General features: G+C 35.9%; 1 protein-coding gene across 2 annotated transcripts in view; it reads left to right on the top strand.

The window, feature by feature from the left end:
• atos (atos homolog atossa) overlaps positions 1–22,036 on the top strand; it is a 61,704-nt gene that overhangs the window by 17,980 nt on the left and 21,688 nt on the right. Inside the window, exons 1-2 of one of the 2 annotated variants that reach the window (XM_073081272.1) lie at positions 8,206–8,344; positions 12,657–12,709. The exons of the other annotated variant lie outside the window; for it this stretch is intronic. Of the exons in view, the coding sequence (XP_072937373.1) occupies positions 8,323–8,344; positions 12,657–12,709 (75 nt within the window). The 5' untranslated portion in view covers positions 8,206–8,322. Of the gene's footprint in view, positions 1–8,205; positions 8,345–12,656; positions 12,710–22,036 lie in introns of those variants that run through there. 2 annotated transcript variants of the gene reach the window in all.

Genomic DNA, 22,036 nt, shown 5'->3' with positions numbered 1-22,036 from the left:
TGTCTTGTTGTATGATGTATCCCCTTCTGTTCTCTGTAGATATGATTAAGGGATGAAATATATATCTTTACTAATATTATAAAGAGGAAAACTTTGTTTGTTTGATTGTAATGAATAGGCTGAAAAACTACTGGACCGATTTTAAAAATTCTTTCACCATTCGAAAGCTACATTATCCACGAGTAACATAGGCTATATTTTATATGAAATATATTTGATAAATAGATTTTGAGGCGGTACAAAGTATGCCGGGTCAGCTAGTGCTAAATAATAATATTTATGTGTAAAAAATTAAGTAGGTATTTATGTATAGTTTATATTATGTAGAGCTCTGTGACAAACTGACAGACGGACAGATACTGGAGGCTTAGTAATAGGGTTCCATTCTACAGTTACAGTCCGATGCTAGGATTATGTGCTGTGGGTGCCATGGGTACACGCAAAGACGAATACCCAGACCCAGAACAGATATCCAAATGTCAATCTGGCCGGGGATCGAACTCGGAACTCTTTGCGCGTCAGACCGGTATGGAACGCTCCACCACGCTGGTAGTCAAATTTTTAGGGTTCCGTACCCTTGAGTACGGAACCCTAAATTGTGAAAAACATCCATATGGTACAAGTGGAGTCGTGTGTAGATACTAGTATCATAATGATAATGTTTAAGGATCTACCCACCACCCATTTTTGTAAAACAATGCCGCACGTGACTGAGAAGTAAAATTAAATAGTTTGTCATTCAGCAAGGGTCCGGGTTTGGTCCCGGATCTCCGGTCAGGTACAGTAGCGACGTTTAATTAATCCACAAAGGTATGATTGAAGATTGTGTATAAAAAGATCGATGAAATCGACGACGGTGGAATCGATTCACAAAAAAATTGCGAATAGGACATTCTTTCTGAAAAAGATCGATTTAAAATCGATTGGAATCGAAGACAGTAGAACCGATTCACAAAAGTATCGAAGAATCGATTTCTTTAGTGTCGATTAAAATGTGTTTTATTTGGTCATATATTATACGGGTGTGACCTTTCCATTGGATGGATTTGAAGGTGGTAGAACCCTTTGTGGTTCGACCCCGGCGGCACCATCGTCAAATCTATTTCTGCCTAGTAACAGCAGTGTTAAGCGCTGCTGTGTTCTGGTTTAAAGAGTGTGGTAAAGGCGACATACTTTTCCGAGGCGTTCTAGCTTAGTCCTCAGGAGTAGCGGCGCATTTGCTGCCGATTTCAGGTTGTTCTAAGGTTAATCGTATCCGAGGTTGATTATTGTGAAAACATTGTGGGGAAACCCCAGAGATTTATAAAAAAAATAATCTCGAAAGTATGTGAAGTCTACCAATATACACTTGGCCAGCGCGGTGGACTATGGCCTAATCCTTCTCATTCTGAGAGGAGACCCGTGCCCAGCAGTGGGACAGTAATGGGTTGCTGATGATGATGTAGATGATGAATTACTCATATGCTACTCGTATTTCATTATACAAAAAACTATACAACTTCTCTACAAAAAGTAATTTAACTCTATTCAACACATGTTCCCACAAAAAACTTGTCTATAGTGATAAAACATGTATTTCTTACTGGTACCTTTGTCACACATTCTGGCAAAGTATTAGTTACCGACCTTCAAATCTTACCACGATGTAATCACAGACAGTTTTTAGTATGTATATAACAATAAGCGCGTATACTCTTTTTTTAGAGGGCAGTGACCTTCATTAGGTATTAGTAGAAATATATTTAAAGAGTTCTCCTCTGTATATACACTATACATACGAGTATTTTGAAGTTGGTAGTTTGTTGTTCGACTCCGGCGGCACCACCGCCACACTTATTTCTGTTATTACAGCAGTGTTAAGCGCTGCTGTGTTCTGTTTGAAGGGTGTGGTAAGGGATACATACTTTTCCGAGGCTTTCCAGTTTAGTCATCACTGGTAGTGGCGCAACTGTGACAGACTTGAGGTAGGAATATGTAATCTTATCTGGGGTTGATTAGAAATGTCCATGGGCGGCAGTACCCACTTACCATCAGGTAGACTGTATGCTCGTCTGTTACTCCTATATTATATTAATAGGCCAAGTGCGAATCGAACTCGCACATGGATAATTCCGTACTACAGAATTTTCATTTATTTTTTGTTTTTAGTATTTGTTATTATATATTATATAGGTTAATTTTTTATGTATGTACATACTACATACATAAAAAATTAAAGTATATTATTACGGTTCAGGAGATAGAGCCCTATGAGAGACGGACAAACGGGCAGACAGTGGAGTCTTAGTATAGCCCGCGTAAAACTGCTAGTCCGCTCTGAATATAGTAATGAATCGCGTCGCCATAGCAAATTGTATGGCTTCATCTGCTCGCAACAACTTCAGAGCGGAGTAGCAGTTTGGCGCAGACTATAATAGGGTCCTGGTTTTACCCTGTGACTACCCTAAAACGGGGTAATTCCGTAAAAGTAAATATCTGGGCATCATTGCCAAGCATGTGGGCACCACCCACTCGGTCATTGCACCAGCCCCAAGGTCGGTTGTATGTGGCGTCTTAGCTACACTTTTTGTGCACTGCTACATGTGAATAAACTTGAACTGTGTTTAAGATATGGTATATGTAAAGAAATATTGGGTATTTGTAGCTGTCTAGAAATTAATTAGAATGGTCTTATAAATTAATTATCACTTGCTTAAACGGTGAAAGTCGAAAACATCGTGAGGAAACCTGCACACCTGAGAGATTAAAAAATATCTCAAAGGTATGTGAAGTCTATCAATACGCACTTGTCCAGCGCGGTGGTTTATGGCCTAATCCTTCTCAGTCTGAGAGGAGACCCGTGCCCAGCAGTGCGAAAGTGATGGGTTGATGATGACACCTTCGAGAACTTATTTTTAACTCTCAGGCGATTCCTCACGATGTTTTCAGTCATCGTTATAGCAAGTTATCATTCGTTTCTAATACGCACATAACGTTGAAGAATCTGTGTGCAAGGATTCGAACCTAAACCCCACTGAGAAAAAATCTTTGCTCAGCAGTGGGAAAGTAATGGGATCATAAAGAAATATATAAGTTTTCCCACTCTAAAAGGAGACCTGTGCCCAGCAGTGGGACAGTAATAAGTTCATACAGACATTTATAAGTTTGCTCACTCTGTAAGAAGACTCGTGCCCAGCAGTGGAGTAAAAACATTATAAGTATAGGTTTCCAAAGAATACCACGTGAACAGTGCGTTGCACCACTTTCTTAGTACAATGCACCGAAAGGGGGCGTTGGCCTCGTATTTTTAGAGATCAACGCTACCATTTAATAATATGAAAACGGTCTTTGTTACAGTTTCGTGTTTGGACTCGTTTTATTAATGAGTTTTACTACCGTTTACTTTTTTGGAAAATTATTTGTCTTACAATTTTTTTTTGATTTGCCTTGTTAGTTCGTATTTTTTTTTAGTACACTTTATTGACCAATAAAAACAAGTGGTACAATAGGCGGACTTAATGCTAAGTAGCATTTTCTACCAGTCAACCTTAAGGATGTGCAGAAAATATAAAGGCGGCGCACAATACATTTAATATTTAAGATAATTAAAAGAAGAAAATATATATATATATATATATATATATATATATATATATATATATATATATAGAAAAAAAGAAAACAAAAGAATAGAATGATAGGAAAAGAAAGTCAAACATGAGAATATAAAGGAAAGAGAGTGAAAAAAGGACATATAAATAGATATATAGCAAATAAATAGATAACTAGGATAAGCAACGAACAAATATAAAATGCAATTACTTATTTAATATTACATTTTTTTAAAGAAATGAGCTATAGCTTTCTTTTTAAAAGTATGTATGTGTTGTTACTGTTAAATTCTACTGTAAATGTGCAATAAAGAGTATTCTATTCTATTCTATGTGAGGGTCATTTTTTAATATAATATAGGAGTAGCAGACGAGCATGCAGTCCACCTGATGGTAAGTGGCTACTGCCGCTGAACATCTGTAATCAACCCCAGATAGGATGAGATATTCCTACCTAAGGTCGGCTAGATACGCTACCTAAGGACTAAGCCGGAACGCCTCGGAAAAGTATGCCCTTACCACACCCTACAAACCAGAACACAGCAGCGCTTAACACTGCTGTTATTAGGTAGAAATAGGTGTGGCGGTGGTGCCGCCGAAGCCAAACCACAAAGGGTTCTACCATCATCAATCGTAAGAGCTACATAAAGCCAGAAATAGGTGTGACGGTGGTACCTACCTAACACCAAAAGAAGCAATGAAAAAACAAAGTAAAAACAGTTCCCTACACTTCACTTTCAGCAAAATAAAGTACTTATGCACTCGCAGGCTATCCATTAAGAAGATTAAACCGGTAACATTGTGCGAGCTCAATGGACCCTTGTAGAGGGTCTCTTATGCCCTACAGCCCTTAGTCTAGACGCTACCGGCTACACCTGCTTGTTTTTATATGTGAATGTGCATGTTATGCTGTTTTATCATCATCATCATTTTTGTCATCGCCGTCGTCGGTATCCTCATTTATCATTATCATCGTATTAGTTATTATTATCATTATCATCATTGTTGACGTCATCAGCATCATCAGTGTCCTTTTCATTACGATCGTCGTCATCATACTTGACGTCGTTTTCGTCATCGTCGCCATCGTTATCATCGTTGACATCATTGTTGTCATCTTCATCATCGTCACGATCCTCGTTGTCATCGTCATCATTATCATCGTGAACATCATCTACGTTAGCATTTCGTCACCGTCATCATAATCGTTGACGTTGATTTATGCACCCGTGGGCTATCCATTAAGAAGATTAAACCGGTAACGTGCGAGCTCAATGGACCCTTGTAACTACACCTGCTTGTTTCAGCTCATTTTGTATGTGAATGTGCATTTTATGTTATCAACGTAATCAACGTCCTCGTCATCATCATCATCATCATCATCGTTGTTGTCATAATTATTATCAACGTCGACATAATCATAATCTTCGTCATTTTCATCATCATCAAGGTCATCTTTATCACTATAGTTGTCATCATCATCATTCTTGACGTCGATGTCGTCAAAATCGTCACCCTCATCATGATCGTTATCGTTAGCATCCTTATCATTAACGTCGTAATCGTGGTCATCATAGTTGTCGTCACCGTCGTCGTGGTCGACATTATTATCAACATCTATGTCGTCGTATTCATCATGTCGCCGTTGGCATCATCAACAATGACCTCATCTTCATCATCACCAGCGTCGTCATCGTCACCATCATCAATTTTGTCATTATCATCATCGCCGTCATCATGAAAATTATCGTCATCGTCTTCGAAACCATAATCGTCACCATCATTAACGTCGTCATCATCATCATCATCGTTGTTATCGTCGTCGTTATCATCATCAATTTCTTCAAACGTTATAACATTAACATGTGATAATTTTTTTTTGCGTGCCGGGGATTTGAACCCGCGACCCCCTCTTTGAAGGAACGAGATTTATATTTGACTATCACTGCCAAGTAAAAATATAAGTACATTCGAAATCAGGTTAATTTTCATTGTTAAAACTTGAAACGGAAAATATATTCAATAGTTCTGTAAAATTAACCTGTCAATGTGTGCGAGGGGTGCATCCAGGGTGCATTCCCTCCACCCCCACCCCCAGTCTAGACGCGGGCTAACAGCTGATCGGTGGGGGCGCACAGTTTGTTGTCATACGCGGGAGAGGACGGACGTGTGTTGTCAAACGTGAACGGGGTTGACAAAAGTTGTTTGACAAAAGTCGTCTGGCAAAAGTGGTTTGACAAAATCGGTCGTTTGGTGTCAATGTGATTGAATGGGGTTTGGTTTTGTCAATTGTTTTCAAAACCTGTTCTGACAAATAGTTTGTTTTGGTTTTAAATTAATCGTGCGTTTTGGTGTTAAAAGGACGTGTTTTTTAATTTTGAATTTGATTAATGGATTTATATAAGAAAACTATTTGAAATCGAATTCCACGTTTAAATTTATTAGTTTATAAAAGATGACAAGTTAAGTGAGTTAAATTTTAAATTACGGAAGTTAAAATGAAAGTAATTAAAAAAATGAATATCTGATAATAGTGATTTTAAAATTTTAAATAATTGAACATTTATTCAATACGAGAAATAAATAATAAATAAAATATGTATAAAAAAATTGAATCCTCATGGACTAAAACTGGATGGAAAATTAAAAACATGGAAACATTTGACTAAAATATTTTAAAATTTTATATTTTAGATTAATTTTGACACAAATCAATAACAACAAATTAAAAACACAAATATAAAATAAAAATGCACATTACCTTCATTAATATTCAAACTTTTCTAGTAAATTTTGTATTCGAAAAATATAATAGGATCTCGAAAGCGTTTTCAAAATTCGATACAAAGGTACTTTCCAGGTATAAAGCACCTCTTTCTACCCTCTCCCCACCATCCCCGGTCTAGACGTCCTCTCGTGACAGCTGATCACGGTCCTCATTTCCGCTAATTTGGTATCAGAAGTGGTAGGGTAAAATTGTAATTAATTAATTATAGACCTATTTTACTCAAACCGTAATTATAATGGAGTATTGAGAAGAGTTTTGGTCTGTTAATTAAATTAAATTATTTTTTTAACAATAATTAAAAGGAGGTTTAGTTTTAAAAAAATAATGGACGATATCAACAAAGGATTCACACTGATTATATAATTTATTTGATAAATTAATAAATATTTTAATATTTTTATTATTTAACAATAACTTAAAACTTTTTCAAAAATAACACTTGTTTTTATTTTTTAATATAACGAACAATTATTGCTTTTATAAACCTATAAATTTAAAAAATCAATAAAATACATTTAATAAAATAAATCAATAACTCAAGTTAAGTTATTTTAACAACAATACATTTCTTAAAATCAACATCAAAAAATAAATTAAAAATATTTTGAAAATTGAATTTAACCGTAATATCATCTTTCTGAGACGCAGCATATTTTGTAAACAAACACATGTAAAATGCACCCCCACTTGCACCCACCCCCTCCCCCAGTCTAGACGGCCTCTTGTAACAGCTGATCTGTGTTTTTGAACCCCGCGGCAGTTTGTTGTCAACCGTCAGGGTGCATGGACGTGTACAAAGGAATATAATTATAAAAAGTGATTAAGAAATAAAATTGTCCTGTGCAAAAAAATTTTTTTTTTCAAATATATTTCGAAAGCTATTTTATTAAGTGAGCTGTGATATCACGATTTTTAAAACGAAATTCAATTAAGACAAGATAATAGATGAGTTTCTAAAGGGATAAATTAATTTTTGGAACAATTTAGATACATCAAAGATTTATGAATTAATAAACATAAAGTCCAAAAACATTTTTTTTATTATTTTACTTTTCTTAAAATCGGTATATGAAGTGATTTTACAATAAGTGTATAAGGTTTTGCCAAGAATATGCTTTCAAATTACATATTTGATATGGAAAATAATACAGAATATAATTATGAACTAGGAAGTAGGAAGGATCGTATAAAATATCATTTTCAAAATACCAGAAAAATAAAAATCTAACCATGACTACTGTCGCTTGTATAAGGGGATGGTTACACTGCATTTCTCAAAACAAAATCACAGTTATAGTTAGGCAAAGTGCACACTTGCATCCCCTGATAGGGGACGAAACAATGCAATTATAATAAGCATACCTACCCCTAGCGTGGTGAGGGGTTGAAACATTTGTCTGATGTTGCTACAGAGTTTTCATCTTAAATAATGAAGAGTTATAAAATGTGTTAAAAAAGTTAAATTTAAAAGTACATTTAAAATTTAAAAGTTAAAATAAAATTTAACTTAAATTTACTGTAAAAATTGTAAAAATATTTTTAAATGTCTGATTGTAATAAATAATAAAGTTACATAATTTAATCAAATAATAAATTAATTTAAATATATTCATAAATAATTGGGAATAGAAAAGGAATTAAAAGAATATAGTAATATTTTTTTCAATTAAAATACTTAAATCATACTATATTTTTATAATTAATTTTAATTAAAAAATAATCAACCCTTTGGCAGGCTGGTGATTTTTTTTTAAATTAACGGTTAACATTTCAGAAATCAAAAATAACGTTAAAATCAACGTTTAACATCGAATAACCATCGAAATATAAAGTGTTTTGTGCCAAATCTTTATAAAAAAATAAAAAAATGACAACTAAATTAAAAATAGCCAACAAAGTAACTCAATGCTGTGATAAGTGAAAAAAACTGTGATCTTAGTGATAATGTTTTGTTTATTTAACCCTAGTAAGTATGCATTATTATATTTTGATTAAATTTTAATATGTGCATTTTTCTACCCGATTGCGATAGGAGGGTTATGTTTTACGGCTGTGTATTTTCTGTATAATATACAAGTAGGAAACAAGCATGAGGAAAGTGGCTACTGCCGTCCATGGACATCTGCATTTAAAGGTGGTAGAACCCTTTGTTGTTCGACTCCAGCGGCACCACCGCCACACCTATTTCTACCTAATAACAGCAGTGTTAGGCGCTGCTGTGTTCCGGTTTGAAGGGTGTGGTAAGGGAGACAGACTTTTCCGAGGCGTTCCAGCTTAGTCCTCAGGGGTAGCGGCGCATCTGTGGCCGACCTCAGGTAGGAATATCTAATCCTATCTGGGGTTGATTACAGATGTCCATGGGCGGCAGTAGCCACTTACCATCAGGTGGACTGCATGCTCGTCTGCTACTCGCATACTAAAAAAAAAATAAGTCGAAGCTAATAAGTAAAGTAAATTATTTGTGTAATAAAACAATTCGTATATAAAATTGTATTCTGACAAATCCTAAAACGCTACCGGGATTTTCGTGACCAAAACTTAGTGTCAACACTCAGTGTGAGAATTCAGACAATAGTTCACCACGCTGGCCAAGTGCGAATTGGTAGGTCACGCACCTTTGAGATCTTCCTTTTCATTTTTAAAGGTCTCAGGTATGATAATGATAATTAAATTCTAATCCTTATCCTTACTAATATTATAAATCCAAAGTAACTCTGTCTGTCTGTCTGGTTATCTCTTCTTCACGCCCAAACCACTGAACCGATTTTAATGAAATTTTGTACAAAGATAGTCTGAGACCCGAGAAAGGACATAGGATGGTTTTTATCCCGAAAATCCCACGGGAGCTAGGGATGGCGATCTAAGATCGATTAATCGGAGAATCGATCTTTTGGAACCAAAATATCGATTATTTAAGGTACGAATTTTCAGTTTTATGTATGTTAGTATGTTATATTATTTTCTTTTAAACGCGGGCGAAGCCGCGGGCAAAAACTAGTACGCATATAATTTAGAAAATTCAGAGACGCGTGGGATTCGAACCTAGCGTCTCCTGTGATTCAAGAACTAGACTATCACTGCTTCATTGAAAGAGTAATAATTAATTTCGAAACAAATTCGCCACAAATATTATCGCCATCACTCAGGGTCGACTGGCAGAGAATGCCATTAGGCGTTAAGTTTACCCTTTGTAACCCTTAGTTTAAGGTGTACAAAAATAAATAAATAAATTCGAACCCTTTGCAATTTTGACTAAACAAGGAAGTAAAAATCGCAGGGCATCCACCACGCTGCCCTATAACTTCAGCCCTTCCTACGAACAGGTGAGTGAACGCATTAGCCTTTGTTGTCTGCGCTCTGAGCGTTGACCTAGGTTCGGGTCTAGACTCGGTCTAGACTACCCCCCTTGGTTGTAACGGGTTAGTTTGACGTGGACGGTGTGGTGTTAACTTATTGTATTGGGATACCGGAAAGTAATAAAAAATGTTGTTGGCGTGCGAATGTTAATGAAAAAAATAATTTCCGTTATTTTTTTAAAGTTCTCTGTCTCTGTCGTAGTTATGCAAAATGGATTTAACTCACAAAAACCGTTTTTTTAGTTACTATCACAAATGGCATCTCCACATCAACTTTCGTATATGCAAAAAATATTCAAGCTGCATGGTACATTTTTTCTTTTGAAATATACAGATATCAGTGATACTGACCATAAATTAAGCAATTTAACTTTTACTAAAAGACCTATTTTCTCAGTTTTTGTGGTTGGATCTATTTGCATAACTACGTCCAATTGATGAAGAAATTTTCTTGAAACAATTTAAATTTTCGAAAAAATAAAACATTACATTGCTTCAAATATATTATTTTATTTTATACTTGAGGTTCTTTTTTGCACAATACAGTATGAAAAAACATTATTAATAAATTTTTTTCGAAGATTATTTCGTTTTTTCGATGATTCGCTAATGAATAATGGTTCTACGCATGAAAAAAAATAATTAATTTTGTTTTTTTAGTTTATCGATGTTTCACTAATTAGTATTTGCTCTATTTCTGTACACTTTTTCTGTTATAAAATTTCGAAAAACTTACCCTAGATTCAAACTCGCGACTTATTCCAATGGTCTAGTCACGCCGCCATACGGGTTTTAAAATGAGGTTTACTAAACAATCTTGATCTCTTAATAGATTCAATTCGAAATCCGTTTCTCTTGTACTGTCTGAAGACGAATGAAGCGTATAGACACCTAATTAACAATATTTTATTTGATTATGGAATATGGATGGTCTGTGATTATGTAACGATATGAGGAGACAGACTTTTCCGAGGCGTTCCAGCTTAGTCCTCAGGGGTAGCGGCGCATCTGTGGCCGACCTCAGGTGGGAATATCTTATCCTATCTGGGGTTGATTACAGATGTCCATGGGCGGCAGTAGCCACTTATGATCAGGTGGACTGCATGCTCGTCTGCTACACCTATATTATAAAAAAAATATACTTATTCTGTTTTATACTGTTTTTTAGATTTTTACACAAGAAAATATGGTAATTTGGGGGTGAAAAGTTGCTAGTTTAGTTCCTATCGGTAATTTTTAGTTTGGGCTTCGTTCAGTCCAAGATTTATTTTCACAGACAGATGCACTTTTCAAATTGGCTTTTATGTTTCGTGTCGTGCGAAATTTGTAATCCGATTTCTAGTAAATTTTGTAAGTAAGCTATATGATATGATATGATTATTTTGAATCTCACAGAAAAGAGTTCAAACATGTCGTTAAATAAACGCTATGTAAATAAGCTAACTATCAACTATGTGATTATTTGACTGACAAAACGTGTGGTCTGAATTAGCTCCAGCTCCACATGTACCATTGGGTTAAGTTTAACATTGTAAAAAACATTTTTTTTTAAAGATGTGTGTTATGGAGGTTCTTTAGCCGCTTGTCCATAACGAAACACCTTGGGAAGTGGTGGTAGTTGTATTGACATTCAATAAATATAGTTCAAAAAACTAAAAAAACACGCTTTTATGATAAAATAACTAAAAAGTAGAAATTAATTTTCAATCTAGGAATCAATTAAGGAACAGTAAATTGTATAATTGTGAAAAAAGCGTGGAGTGCTCCACTTATCAATTTTCGAAAAGCACCCCACACTTATTCCACAATTATACAACTATACAAAATTATTAAAATCGTGTATTGTCATCGTTTTTTGATAATTTTTCAAAATTTTGAATTAAACTGAACATTCAAAGTGGATAAAAATCGGGTTCAAAGATTCCGTTACTGTTACGTACATACAACCCAAGCTAACAAAAGCGTGTTAAAAGTGCTCTATACATAACCTATTTTGAATTTACAAAATTGATTTGATTTGATACCATACGTTACTTGTCGTGTCCTGTCATATCATTTTGTAATATTTTTTTTGCATTAGTTTCATGTCTTACGCGTATGTATATGTTAATACACGCACTTTATACTTTCGAATGCGCTAAGGAAGTCTAACTTCTTACTTCCGTACATAAGCACACACTTTTTGTGTCGGCACATATTAGCACTCTATTAAATTATTCGTCGTTGTATCTATTAAACGCCCACAAAGTGCCCACGTGTAGAGTGCCCTTGGGCGTACAATCAAGGTTCCTGGTTCTTTGTTCTAAATTAATACTACTAACTACGTAGTAACACTTCTTAGTGATTGGTTGAGATTTTTTTTTATAATATAGGAGTAGCAGATGAGCATGCATTTTTATAAATATACTAAGTAGACCCAGGTGGTAGGATCCTTTGTGGTTCGACTCTGGCGGCACCACCGCCACACCTATTTCTACCTAATAACTGCAGTGTTAGGCGCTGCTGTGTTCCGGTTTGAAGGGTGTGGTAAGGAAGACAAACTTTTCAGAGGTGTGCCAGCTTAGTCCTCAGGGGTAGCGGCACATCTGTGGCCGACCTCAGGTAGGAATATCTAAACCTATCTGGGGTTGATTACAGATGTCCATGGGCAGCAGTAGCCACTTACTATCAGGTGAACTGCATACTCGTCTGCTACTCCTATATTATAAAAAAAACTTAGTATATTTATAAGTCCGCCATTTTGAAAAAACAAAAACTACTTTCGGCGGTCAGTGATAAAACAATCTATCCGAATGTTGCCTACCGAAGATCTAAATTTGAAAATTACTTCGAACAAGAAAGATTTTTTTTGTGGAAAGCAATATATTTTTCTTCCTTACTGATGTACATAAAAATTAATATAAATGTTGTTTTTTGTTACAGGTGAGTGCGTAAAAACATTTGAAGACTGCGAAAATGTCAAGGAACGAGATTCGGTAAGATTTCTAACATCTAAAGCCCGCTCCACATTCTCGCGAGAATCTTGCGACATTCTCGCGAGAATCTTGCGAGAACGCGAGAAAAATCGGTTGCGTGTAGGCTCCACATTCTCGTTTCTCGTGCTTTTCTCGCGTTCTCTCGAGATTCTCGCGAGAATGTGGAGCAGGCTTAAGATTCTAATATACGTCTCTGTCACTCCTTTGTGTCAGACGCACTAATTTGTCCAGTAAAAATTCACTCGACTTCAAAATATATAATATAGAGTTGTGAATACCACTCTTTTTTACTAAAATGTTAACATTAGGATTTATATAACAACGAGCTTTTGCCCGCGGCTTCGCTTGCGTTACGAAGTAATATTTTCATCCCGTATTTTATCCCCTTGGGGGTAGAATTGATCAAAATCCTTTCTTAGCGGATGCCTACGTCATAACATCTACCTGCATGCCAAATTTCAGCCCGATCCGTCCAGTGGTTTGGGCTGTGCGTTGATAGATCACTATGTCAGTCAGTCACCTTTGAGTTGTATATATTTAAAGATTATGCTCTAAAAACTAAAACCCACGCCAAAATCGTACAAGGAAAATCGTTAATCCTGGCGATCCAGATGAGTTAAAATTAGAATTGGACAAAATTATTAAAATCATGTATTGTATTGTCATCGGTTCTTGATCAGTTTTCAAAGATTTCGTTACATACATATATAGTATATACATACAGGTCAAACTAATAAAAGCGTGGTAATAATGTGTGTTGTAACAACTCTTAATAGATATCGAAATAAGCCGAAGCTAGCCGAGTTTTTAATGTGACTTCTACATGACTGCGTTTAATTTTCTCACCAAATTTTCCTTAACCTTTACCAAAATTAACAATAAACATAAAACTGAACATAATCTGTGGGAATAATTCGTGTAATTGAATTGTTTACACCGTAATATCGTTTTAATTGCTAAAGTTGTTACATATAACTGTTTAAAGCAGTTATTTTAGACATAAATTATAATTAAAAATTAATTGGAGGTAATTTGAAAAGTTAGTGTGTTCACATAAGTGAAATTAGAACAGTAGTTTTTATACGATTGGTATAAATACACAAACAGGCAAATATTCCAAAAATACTATAATAACAAGTCTATGCTCCATTTTTATTGAATCAATTTTTTGGAATTTCCAAAAATATAACAAGGTATCTAGCTTTTTTTTATAATATAGGAGTCCACCTGATGGTAAGTGGATATTGCCGCCCATGGACATCTGTAATCAGCCCCAGATAGGATTAGATATTCCTACCTGAGGTCGGCCACCGATGCGCCGCTACCCCGCAGGACTAAGCTGGAACGCCTCGGAAAAGTATGTCTTCCTTACCTTCAAAACGGAACACAGCAAACACTGCTTAATTAACGACAACGCTTAACACTGCTGTTATTAGGCAGAAATAGAAAGTCTCCAGAAAATAAACCGTAATTTTCAGAGGTTTTATGTTTATCTATTAATCTGTAACAGATAAGCATTTAATTTTTAGAACGCATGTATTTATAGCTGCTGCTAACAAAAAGTGAAAATTAAGAAAAATAGTTGAAAATTTGGAAAACTCGCACTTGGCCAATTTTCATTTTAATATTATTGGTAACAATTAATTTTTATTTAGGCCATTTTCAGTTAGTTTTAACCTTAGCATCAAAACTATGAAAAATCAACCATGCGAACAAAACCGCAGGAGAAAACTAGTTATGCAAAAATGATAATGACTATATCGGGGGACACTGTGCTCCGAAATACCTAACTTTTCCTATTAGCCCGATTGACAATCATGCATGCATGCATCCATGCACTCAGCATTATTGCATGTTTTCGTAACAATAAAACGATGTACCTACCAGGCTTACATAAATCTGAGTGGAGATATAAAGCGCGAATCTAGGCCGAGTCAGTGAAAGTTACACGTGACGCCGCCATTTTGTTGTGCTTACTTTTTTGCTCTTATGCAGAGAAAGGTTAAGTCGTCTTACAGCCAATGAGCATAATATGTATTGTTTTATGATGTTCTAGTACATAAAGTTTCGCAAAAAAGAGAGACAAAACATAAAGCGCCATTTTGTCAATTTAGACATTTAATGTTACGTTACTGACATTGACAACAATGACAGAACTATTCTGATACAATCCGCTAGGGGCGCTGATTGGAAATAGTATGGGCAAATACGTAAACAAATACCAAAACAGTCATATTTGTCAAAACGTAAAAACTCATGGTAACGGTACTGATCGTTTTTATTATTGGAAATGAATTTAAATCACGTCAGGACACGAGACCTGATCGAAAATTCGTAAGACGGCATAGCAAACTGCAAAAGACAATTTCATCCGGTGTCAGCATAGAAAAAATATGTCAATGGGTGTCCATAACATTTTTTATTTATTATATTTTATTATTCAGGTTACGTTTCGAAAGTTTTCACTTCTGCCGACACTCCCGGAGTGCAACCGATTGATTTTATTATAATAAGTATAGAAACAGACAAGCATGCAGTCCACCTGATGGTAAGCGGCTGCCGCGCAAGGACATTTGTAATCAACCCCAGATAGGATTAGATATTCCTACCTGGGGTCGGCCACAGATGCGCCGCTACCCCTGAGGACTAAGCTGAAATGCCTCGAATAAGTATGTCTCCCTTACCACACTCTTCAGAACGGAACACAGCAGCGCCTAACACTGATGTTATTAGGCAGAAATAGGTGAGACGGTGGTGCCGTCGGAGTCGAACCACATAGGGTTCTACCAGATTTGTAATCAATCTCAGATAAGATTAGTTTCCTACCTCAGGTTGCCTACAAATGCGCCGCTACTCCTGAGGACTAAGCCTGAAAGTCTCTGGGACGAGTAAGTATGTCTCCCTTACCACACCCTTCAAACCAGAACACAGCAGCGCTTAACACTGCTGTTATGAGGCAGAAATAGGTGTGGCGGTGGTGCCGCTGGAGTCGAACCAATGGCTCTACCATCTTCATAAGATTACTTTTATAGGAATTACGGTGGTCACCATCTACTATAAAAGATAGCAAGTTATCGCCAAACTACTAGTCCACTCTGAAGTTGTTGCGAGCAGGTGTAGTCATACAATTTGCTATGGCGACGCGATTCATTTCTATATTCAGTACTCTTACCATGAGTTTTTACGTTTAGACAAATATGACTGTTTTGGTATTTGTTTACGTATTGACCCATACAATTTCCAATTTCTGACACAATCCGCTAGGGGCGCTGTTTGGAAATTGTATGTGCAAATACGTAAACAAATACCAAAACAGTCATATTTGTCAAAACGTAAAAACTCATGGTAAGGGTACCGAGCGGACTAGCAGTTTGGCGCGGACTATACCTATCTAAATTATATATAGAAAACGGATGTAGGCCGGTAGATAGTATTTACAGTAATCAATACATATTGTGTGGTTTAGCGGTCCGCCTCTACCAGGGTATCAGTGACTGTAAGAGGTCGTAGGGCCTTCCGGTTGTGGTCTATAGTTAACTTTGTAGTATCTAAGTAGTTATTGAAATTATTAATTTTGACGCGTTATGACAGAAAAGTATTGGTGAAATGTTATGTAATTTTAAAGTTATGTTTACTATTATCTATCTATACTTCTATACTAATATTATAAAGAGGAAAACTTTGTTTGTTTGTTTGATTGTAATGAATTGGCTCAAAAACTACTGGACCGATTTAAAAAATTCTTTCACCACTCGAAAGCTACATTATCTATGAGTAACATAGGCTATATTTTATATGAAATATATTTGATAAATATATTTTGAGGCGGTACAAAGTTTGCGGGTCAGCTATGTCACAAAATGTTGTAGTATTTTTAAAAAGAAATATTTCTTTCTTTCAAATGTTTTTTGTCTCCGAAAATGTTTCGTTGGAGCGTTATCAGTTCAATACCCAAATGGTCAAAATAGAAACTATACTATGGACATATTAGGACAAACAGCGGAGTCTTAGTAATAGGGTTCCGTTTTTAACCTTTGGGTTTTGAACACTAAAAATAAATAAAATCCCTTGTGTTGGAGTTCGATTCACGTGGCCAATTGTCTGCTACGACACGTGTCTGACACGCTCCATGTCTGTACATTAAATGAACGGTTGTTAATGTACAATGTAATTAATTAGTCCAAGGTAACTTCTATTAAGATCACTCGATATTTGAACAGCTGTTTTTGGCATACAGGGTTAAAATGTACGTCACGTCTAAACATATAGTTGATATAGTACTTTATAATCCCCATGAATACACGTGAATACATACAATGAATGGTGAATACATACATATGGAGGTGGTAGAAATGTTTGTGATTCAACTCCGGCGGCACCACCGCCACAGCTATTTCTGCCTCATAACAGCACTGTTAAGCGCTGCTGTGTTCCGGTTGAAAGGGTGTGGTAAGGAAGACATACTTTTCCGAGGCGATCCAGCTTAGTCCTCAGGGGTAGCGGCGCATCTGTGGTCGACCTCAGGTAGGAATATCTAATTCTATCTGGGGTTGGTTACAGAAGTCCATGGGCGGCTGTAGCCACTTACCGGTGGACTGCATGCTCGTCTGCTACTCCTATATTATATAAAAATGTTATTATATCGGCCACAGTTATATATACTTTGTAAAAGTCTATCTAACTAGTGTCTATCTATTACGGTTCAAGAGATAGAGCACTGTGACATGGAGGCTTAGTATAGGGTTCCGTTTTTACGTACGTTACGTTTTGGGTACGGTACCCTAAAAAGAACTTTCCTATATTTTATCTGACAGGACACGTTGGCCGAAATAATAAACAAGGCCGAAGGTGTTCTCTGAAGCACAAAAGCGCGTATAACCACTAGCGGTCACCCATCCACCTACAGACTCGACTTTGCTTAGCTTTGTTACGATACGCGAACCGCGGGGATGTAATCATTTCTAATAATAAATACACAGTAATATTAATAATCATAGTTACAAGTGATAATAATTCATAATGGTATGTTTATTTATGTGTGATAAAAATGTGTAAATAAGTAATGTGAAGTTAATGTTTAATTTTTGTAATTATAACTTTTAATTTTAATTTCAAAGCCATTTCAAGGTGGTAGAAGCCTCTGTGGTTCGACTCCGGCGGCACCACCGACACACATATTTCTGATATAACAGCAGTGTTGCGCTGCTGTGTTCTGGTTTGAAGGGTGTGGTAAGGAAGACATACTTTTCCGAGGCGTTCCAGCTTAGTCCTCAGGAGTAGCGGCCCATCAGTGGCCGGATTTAGATAGGAAACTAATTTTATCTCTGACTTCCTTTTTAAAACATGATCTTATCCGTTACCCTAGATATAACTTAGCCGAGATACGAGGTTTTTGAAGGTAATAATGAACCCTTTACTTCTTCCAAATAGGAAATGGGCATATTGGCATCTTTAGTAAAGCTAGCCATTTGTTAGATCGGTGGGGATTTAGACTAAGAACATAGAAAATACCTAGTCATTGTCTTTCTTCAATGCTATTGAAGTTAATGATGAAATATCAATTATTCTGTCATAATATTAGCTAGGATTTCCTGGCATTGCGTGATTGAGAACAAAAACACACACGAGTCATCGCCCGAGTACCAGGCATCCATAACTGTGTACCGCTTACGTCATCTTGTTGGTGTAAAAATGTATGGACTATAGTTTTTATGCGGGAAACATGTGTTGTGTAGAGGGCAAAGCCGTGTCCGAGCGAGACAGATGATATTCGCAGGTGAAAAATAGAGACGGCAAATTGTTTTTCTGGTTACGCTTTTGGGGCGCTTGGACTTCTCGGAGAGGTCCAGCGAGCGAGAGGGAAAATATATTAAACAAGAAAATAGAGACAGCAACAATGAAAGGCGTTTTCGTAATTTTTAAATTTGAGCTGTAATATCTTGCGGTTATGATGATTATCTATAGGTAGGATTATCTTGGGGTATATTATTTAAAATCATGACCGGCACAGCAAAATTCGTGCCAAGGCTTTGCACACTGTTGCGTCAAATCAAAATTACTAGCACATTCGTGTCGTAGACAAAACTCGCCTAGACCACTCGACGCCTATAAACGTGTACGCTTGCATCGATTCAAACATAATCTATTATTAAACGACTGTCCGCTTGTAGCGCTGCAACGGACAATCCATACGGCGCATTCGTAAATTAGCGATGCAAGCGCTTTTATTCAGCTAACGGTTCAAAGAACGGAGTTGGCTGTAGCGCTACAAATCTATTTTCTGCCTGACAACAGTGTTTCTATGTCAGAAGGGCTCGGGGGGCAGTGACGTAACAGTGCATTCGAGTTTGGCCGAATTTAAAAACGAATTATCTTTCCTTCCTCCCGGTTGAAATTGAACCGTATCACTTGCAGATAGCTTTTTAATTACGAAGAATTGGCTACGTTTTACCTTGCCCTAGATATTAATAGCAACAGGGCGTATGTATGCTTTAAGAGCATTCGATATTGAACGTTAATAAGTTATGATAGTGAAGAAATTGTAATGAAGGGGTTATTGCGTCGTATTGGCACGAAGCGCATTACCATACAAAGGCCGACGAATCTCAAGGCACACACGAAACACTGTGTCTTATTTACTTTGTGTTAAAGTTGAACAAAGGCTTGCTATTTTCATAGTTGGAAAACGGTGTGTCGTCTTAATGATCTTTGTTCATTTCGTTGACAGCGTTGAACTTGAACTGTATGCCTCGCGAATAGAGATCACAGTACATTGTTTCGATTTGAAGGGCGATGGTAAATTAGTATGCCCGTCAGTTATGCCTTCCTGGTACATTTGCGCGATTATCGTTAAAATAATGCGTCGTAAAAACAATATCGAATAATTTAAAACTTAGAACGCTCATTATAAATAAAAAAATGTTTTAATTTTTTCAGAAACAATAAAAATGTAGGTTGTCTATGGAATAATAAAAAGTGAACATTTTTCTCGCTGAAAACTCCGCTATTATGGTTGACCTTTTTAAATTTTCCTTTACAAAAATAAAGAGGACACTTTTGCATATTCTAAATCCTTGTAATGGTTGGGTTTCTTTTGTTTTAGTTAATGTTTATATAGTCGAAAATAAATTTAGTTGTACGAGAACATAATTAATTTTGTAGATGATCTAACATTGATTTTATCGAGACAAAAACATGTTTCATTTGTGTTTTTTTACAATATTAATAAAAAAAAATAGGTTCTATGTTACTATTATAATATTGTCACGAGCCAGATAATTTGATTACTTATATAAAATTTATAAATGTAAGTTAATATTTGAAATAATATATTTCTTTGCAAAACAAAGGTTACACGTGTACTTAAATAAATAAACGTAATATTTAAAATCAAACCAGTTAATTTATTATGTTGCTTACGTCGTAATCATGCGTGTCGCGTCCGCCATGTTGGTTTCGTGTGAAAGAGATACCACATAGATAATCTCGCACGAGTGAACGATACAGCACTAATGTTTGTCAACATTCAGCGCTACTTTAATTTTAGAAGCCCAACGCGTTTCCGTGTTTTTAAATAGACATTGTGTTGCCAGATTTGAGGAAAACGTTTCCCTGAATTAAAGGAAATGAGGTAAATTTTAAAATTAGTCTGAATTCCGACAACTATCGTGACAGAGTTTCAGCGAAATATTTTTCTTATCTTGACTCTAAATGATCGGAGGTGGGGTTTTTAAATTAATTACATCTATTCTAATATTATAAAGAGGAAAACTTTGTTTGTTTTGTTGTAATGAATAGGCTCAAAAACTACTGAACCGATTTTAAAAATTATTTCACCAATCGAAAGCTACATTATCCACGAGTAACATAGGCTATATTTTATATGAAATATATTTGATAAATAGATTTTGAGGCGGTACAAAGTTTGCCGGGTCAGCTAGTTAACTATATAGAAACAAAAAAATCATGGGATAATTCATGTTGATTGTCACTCTCTTAGAGTTGATTGGTAATATTCATGGGCTGCATCCACTATTTCTTATAATTCTGACTGTACATTTCACCACAACATAACTTGTTTAAAAATACTGTCTGTCCGTTTGCCTGTTATTACGGACTAATATAAGAAACTGCTATCGAGTCCTTTAAGCAAAAATTGAGCAACTTATAAATCCGGATTATGCAAAAAAAAATAAAGGAAACCTAATTTGCTTGTATTAGTGGAAGGATTTTGAAAAGCAAATAGCGCATGATACTACTAATAGTTTTCCATAGCGTTTATTGTTTTGTACACTAAACGTGTATGGGTGTATGTTTATTAGACGTTATCACGCGTTATCAGTACGATATATGTGTCACGTGTGACATTCGCACAGATATGACAGTAGTGTGTGGTTTATATAGTTAATAATGAGTGTACCTGATGTATGTGTTTTGGAGATCGGTCAACTAAACATCACTTTACTCAAAAACCACTGACGTCCACATCACAGTAGATAACATTTTGTGGGACCCTAGCGTGACTTGATTATAGTCCGCGCCAAACTGCTAGTCCGCTCTGAAGTTGCTATGGCGACGCGATTCATTTCTATATTCGGCACTAGCGGACTAGCAGTTTTACGCGGACGCGTGACGTAAAGTTTTTAATTTCTATTTGAATAATATATAGTTCCATAATATAATTAAATTGTGGATATTTTCAAATTTTTAAATTATGGAGGACTCCATATAAGAAAATTTGCGCTTTGTCAAACGTGCCGGGGCGTAATAATGATAATATTAAGCTGTGGTACAGGACTTTAAATATGGCACGCATATCCTTCAAATACCGCTAAACAACAAGCATTCATTCAAGGCAATTTAGTTCAGTTTAGAAATTTGATGTTGTTTTTCGTTTTTAAAGATACAAGTATGCTGTTTTCAAATCTCTTGCTATTCCTTGTTCATAAGGAATCCCACCATCAAGGAATCAGTGTAGGAAGCTGGCATTTATATAACTAAAATTATTGAATTATTATGCAATAATGTTAATTTAAGTGAGATTCTCTTGATTGGCTCATTGGGTTAAGGTTTTGCGGTGTTAGCTGGCTTTGAAAACAGGCTACAACTGGGAGAGTGGTGAAACTGACGAAATTACTAGTGAAAGTCCAGTAGAAAGTCCGAAATAAGTGGTCCACGCATACATTTGCGAAACCCATAACGTTACTACACAAATTCTAGTTATTTACATAAAGGAAGTGGCAAACGAGCCTGTTCGAGATAAAGTAGCTATTAATTTGTGGACATCTTTTTATATTATAAGAGTAGCAGACGAGCATGCAGTCCAGC

Source organism: Epargyreus clarus, unplaced genomic scaffold, assembly GCF_041222505.1.
Source record: "Epargyreus clarus isolate Ecla_fem2 unplaced genomic scaffold, WU_Ecla_fem_2.2 ptg000016l, whole genome shotgun sequence".
Lineage (NCBI taxonomy): Eukaryota > Metazoa > Arthropoda > Insecta > Lepidoptera > Hesperiidae > Epargyreus > Epargyreus clarus.
The sequence above is the reverse complement of the archived record's forward strand: the minus strand, read 5'-3'. Positions and strand labels throughout refer to the sequence as shown.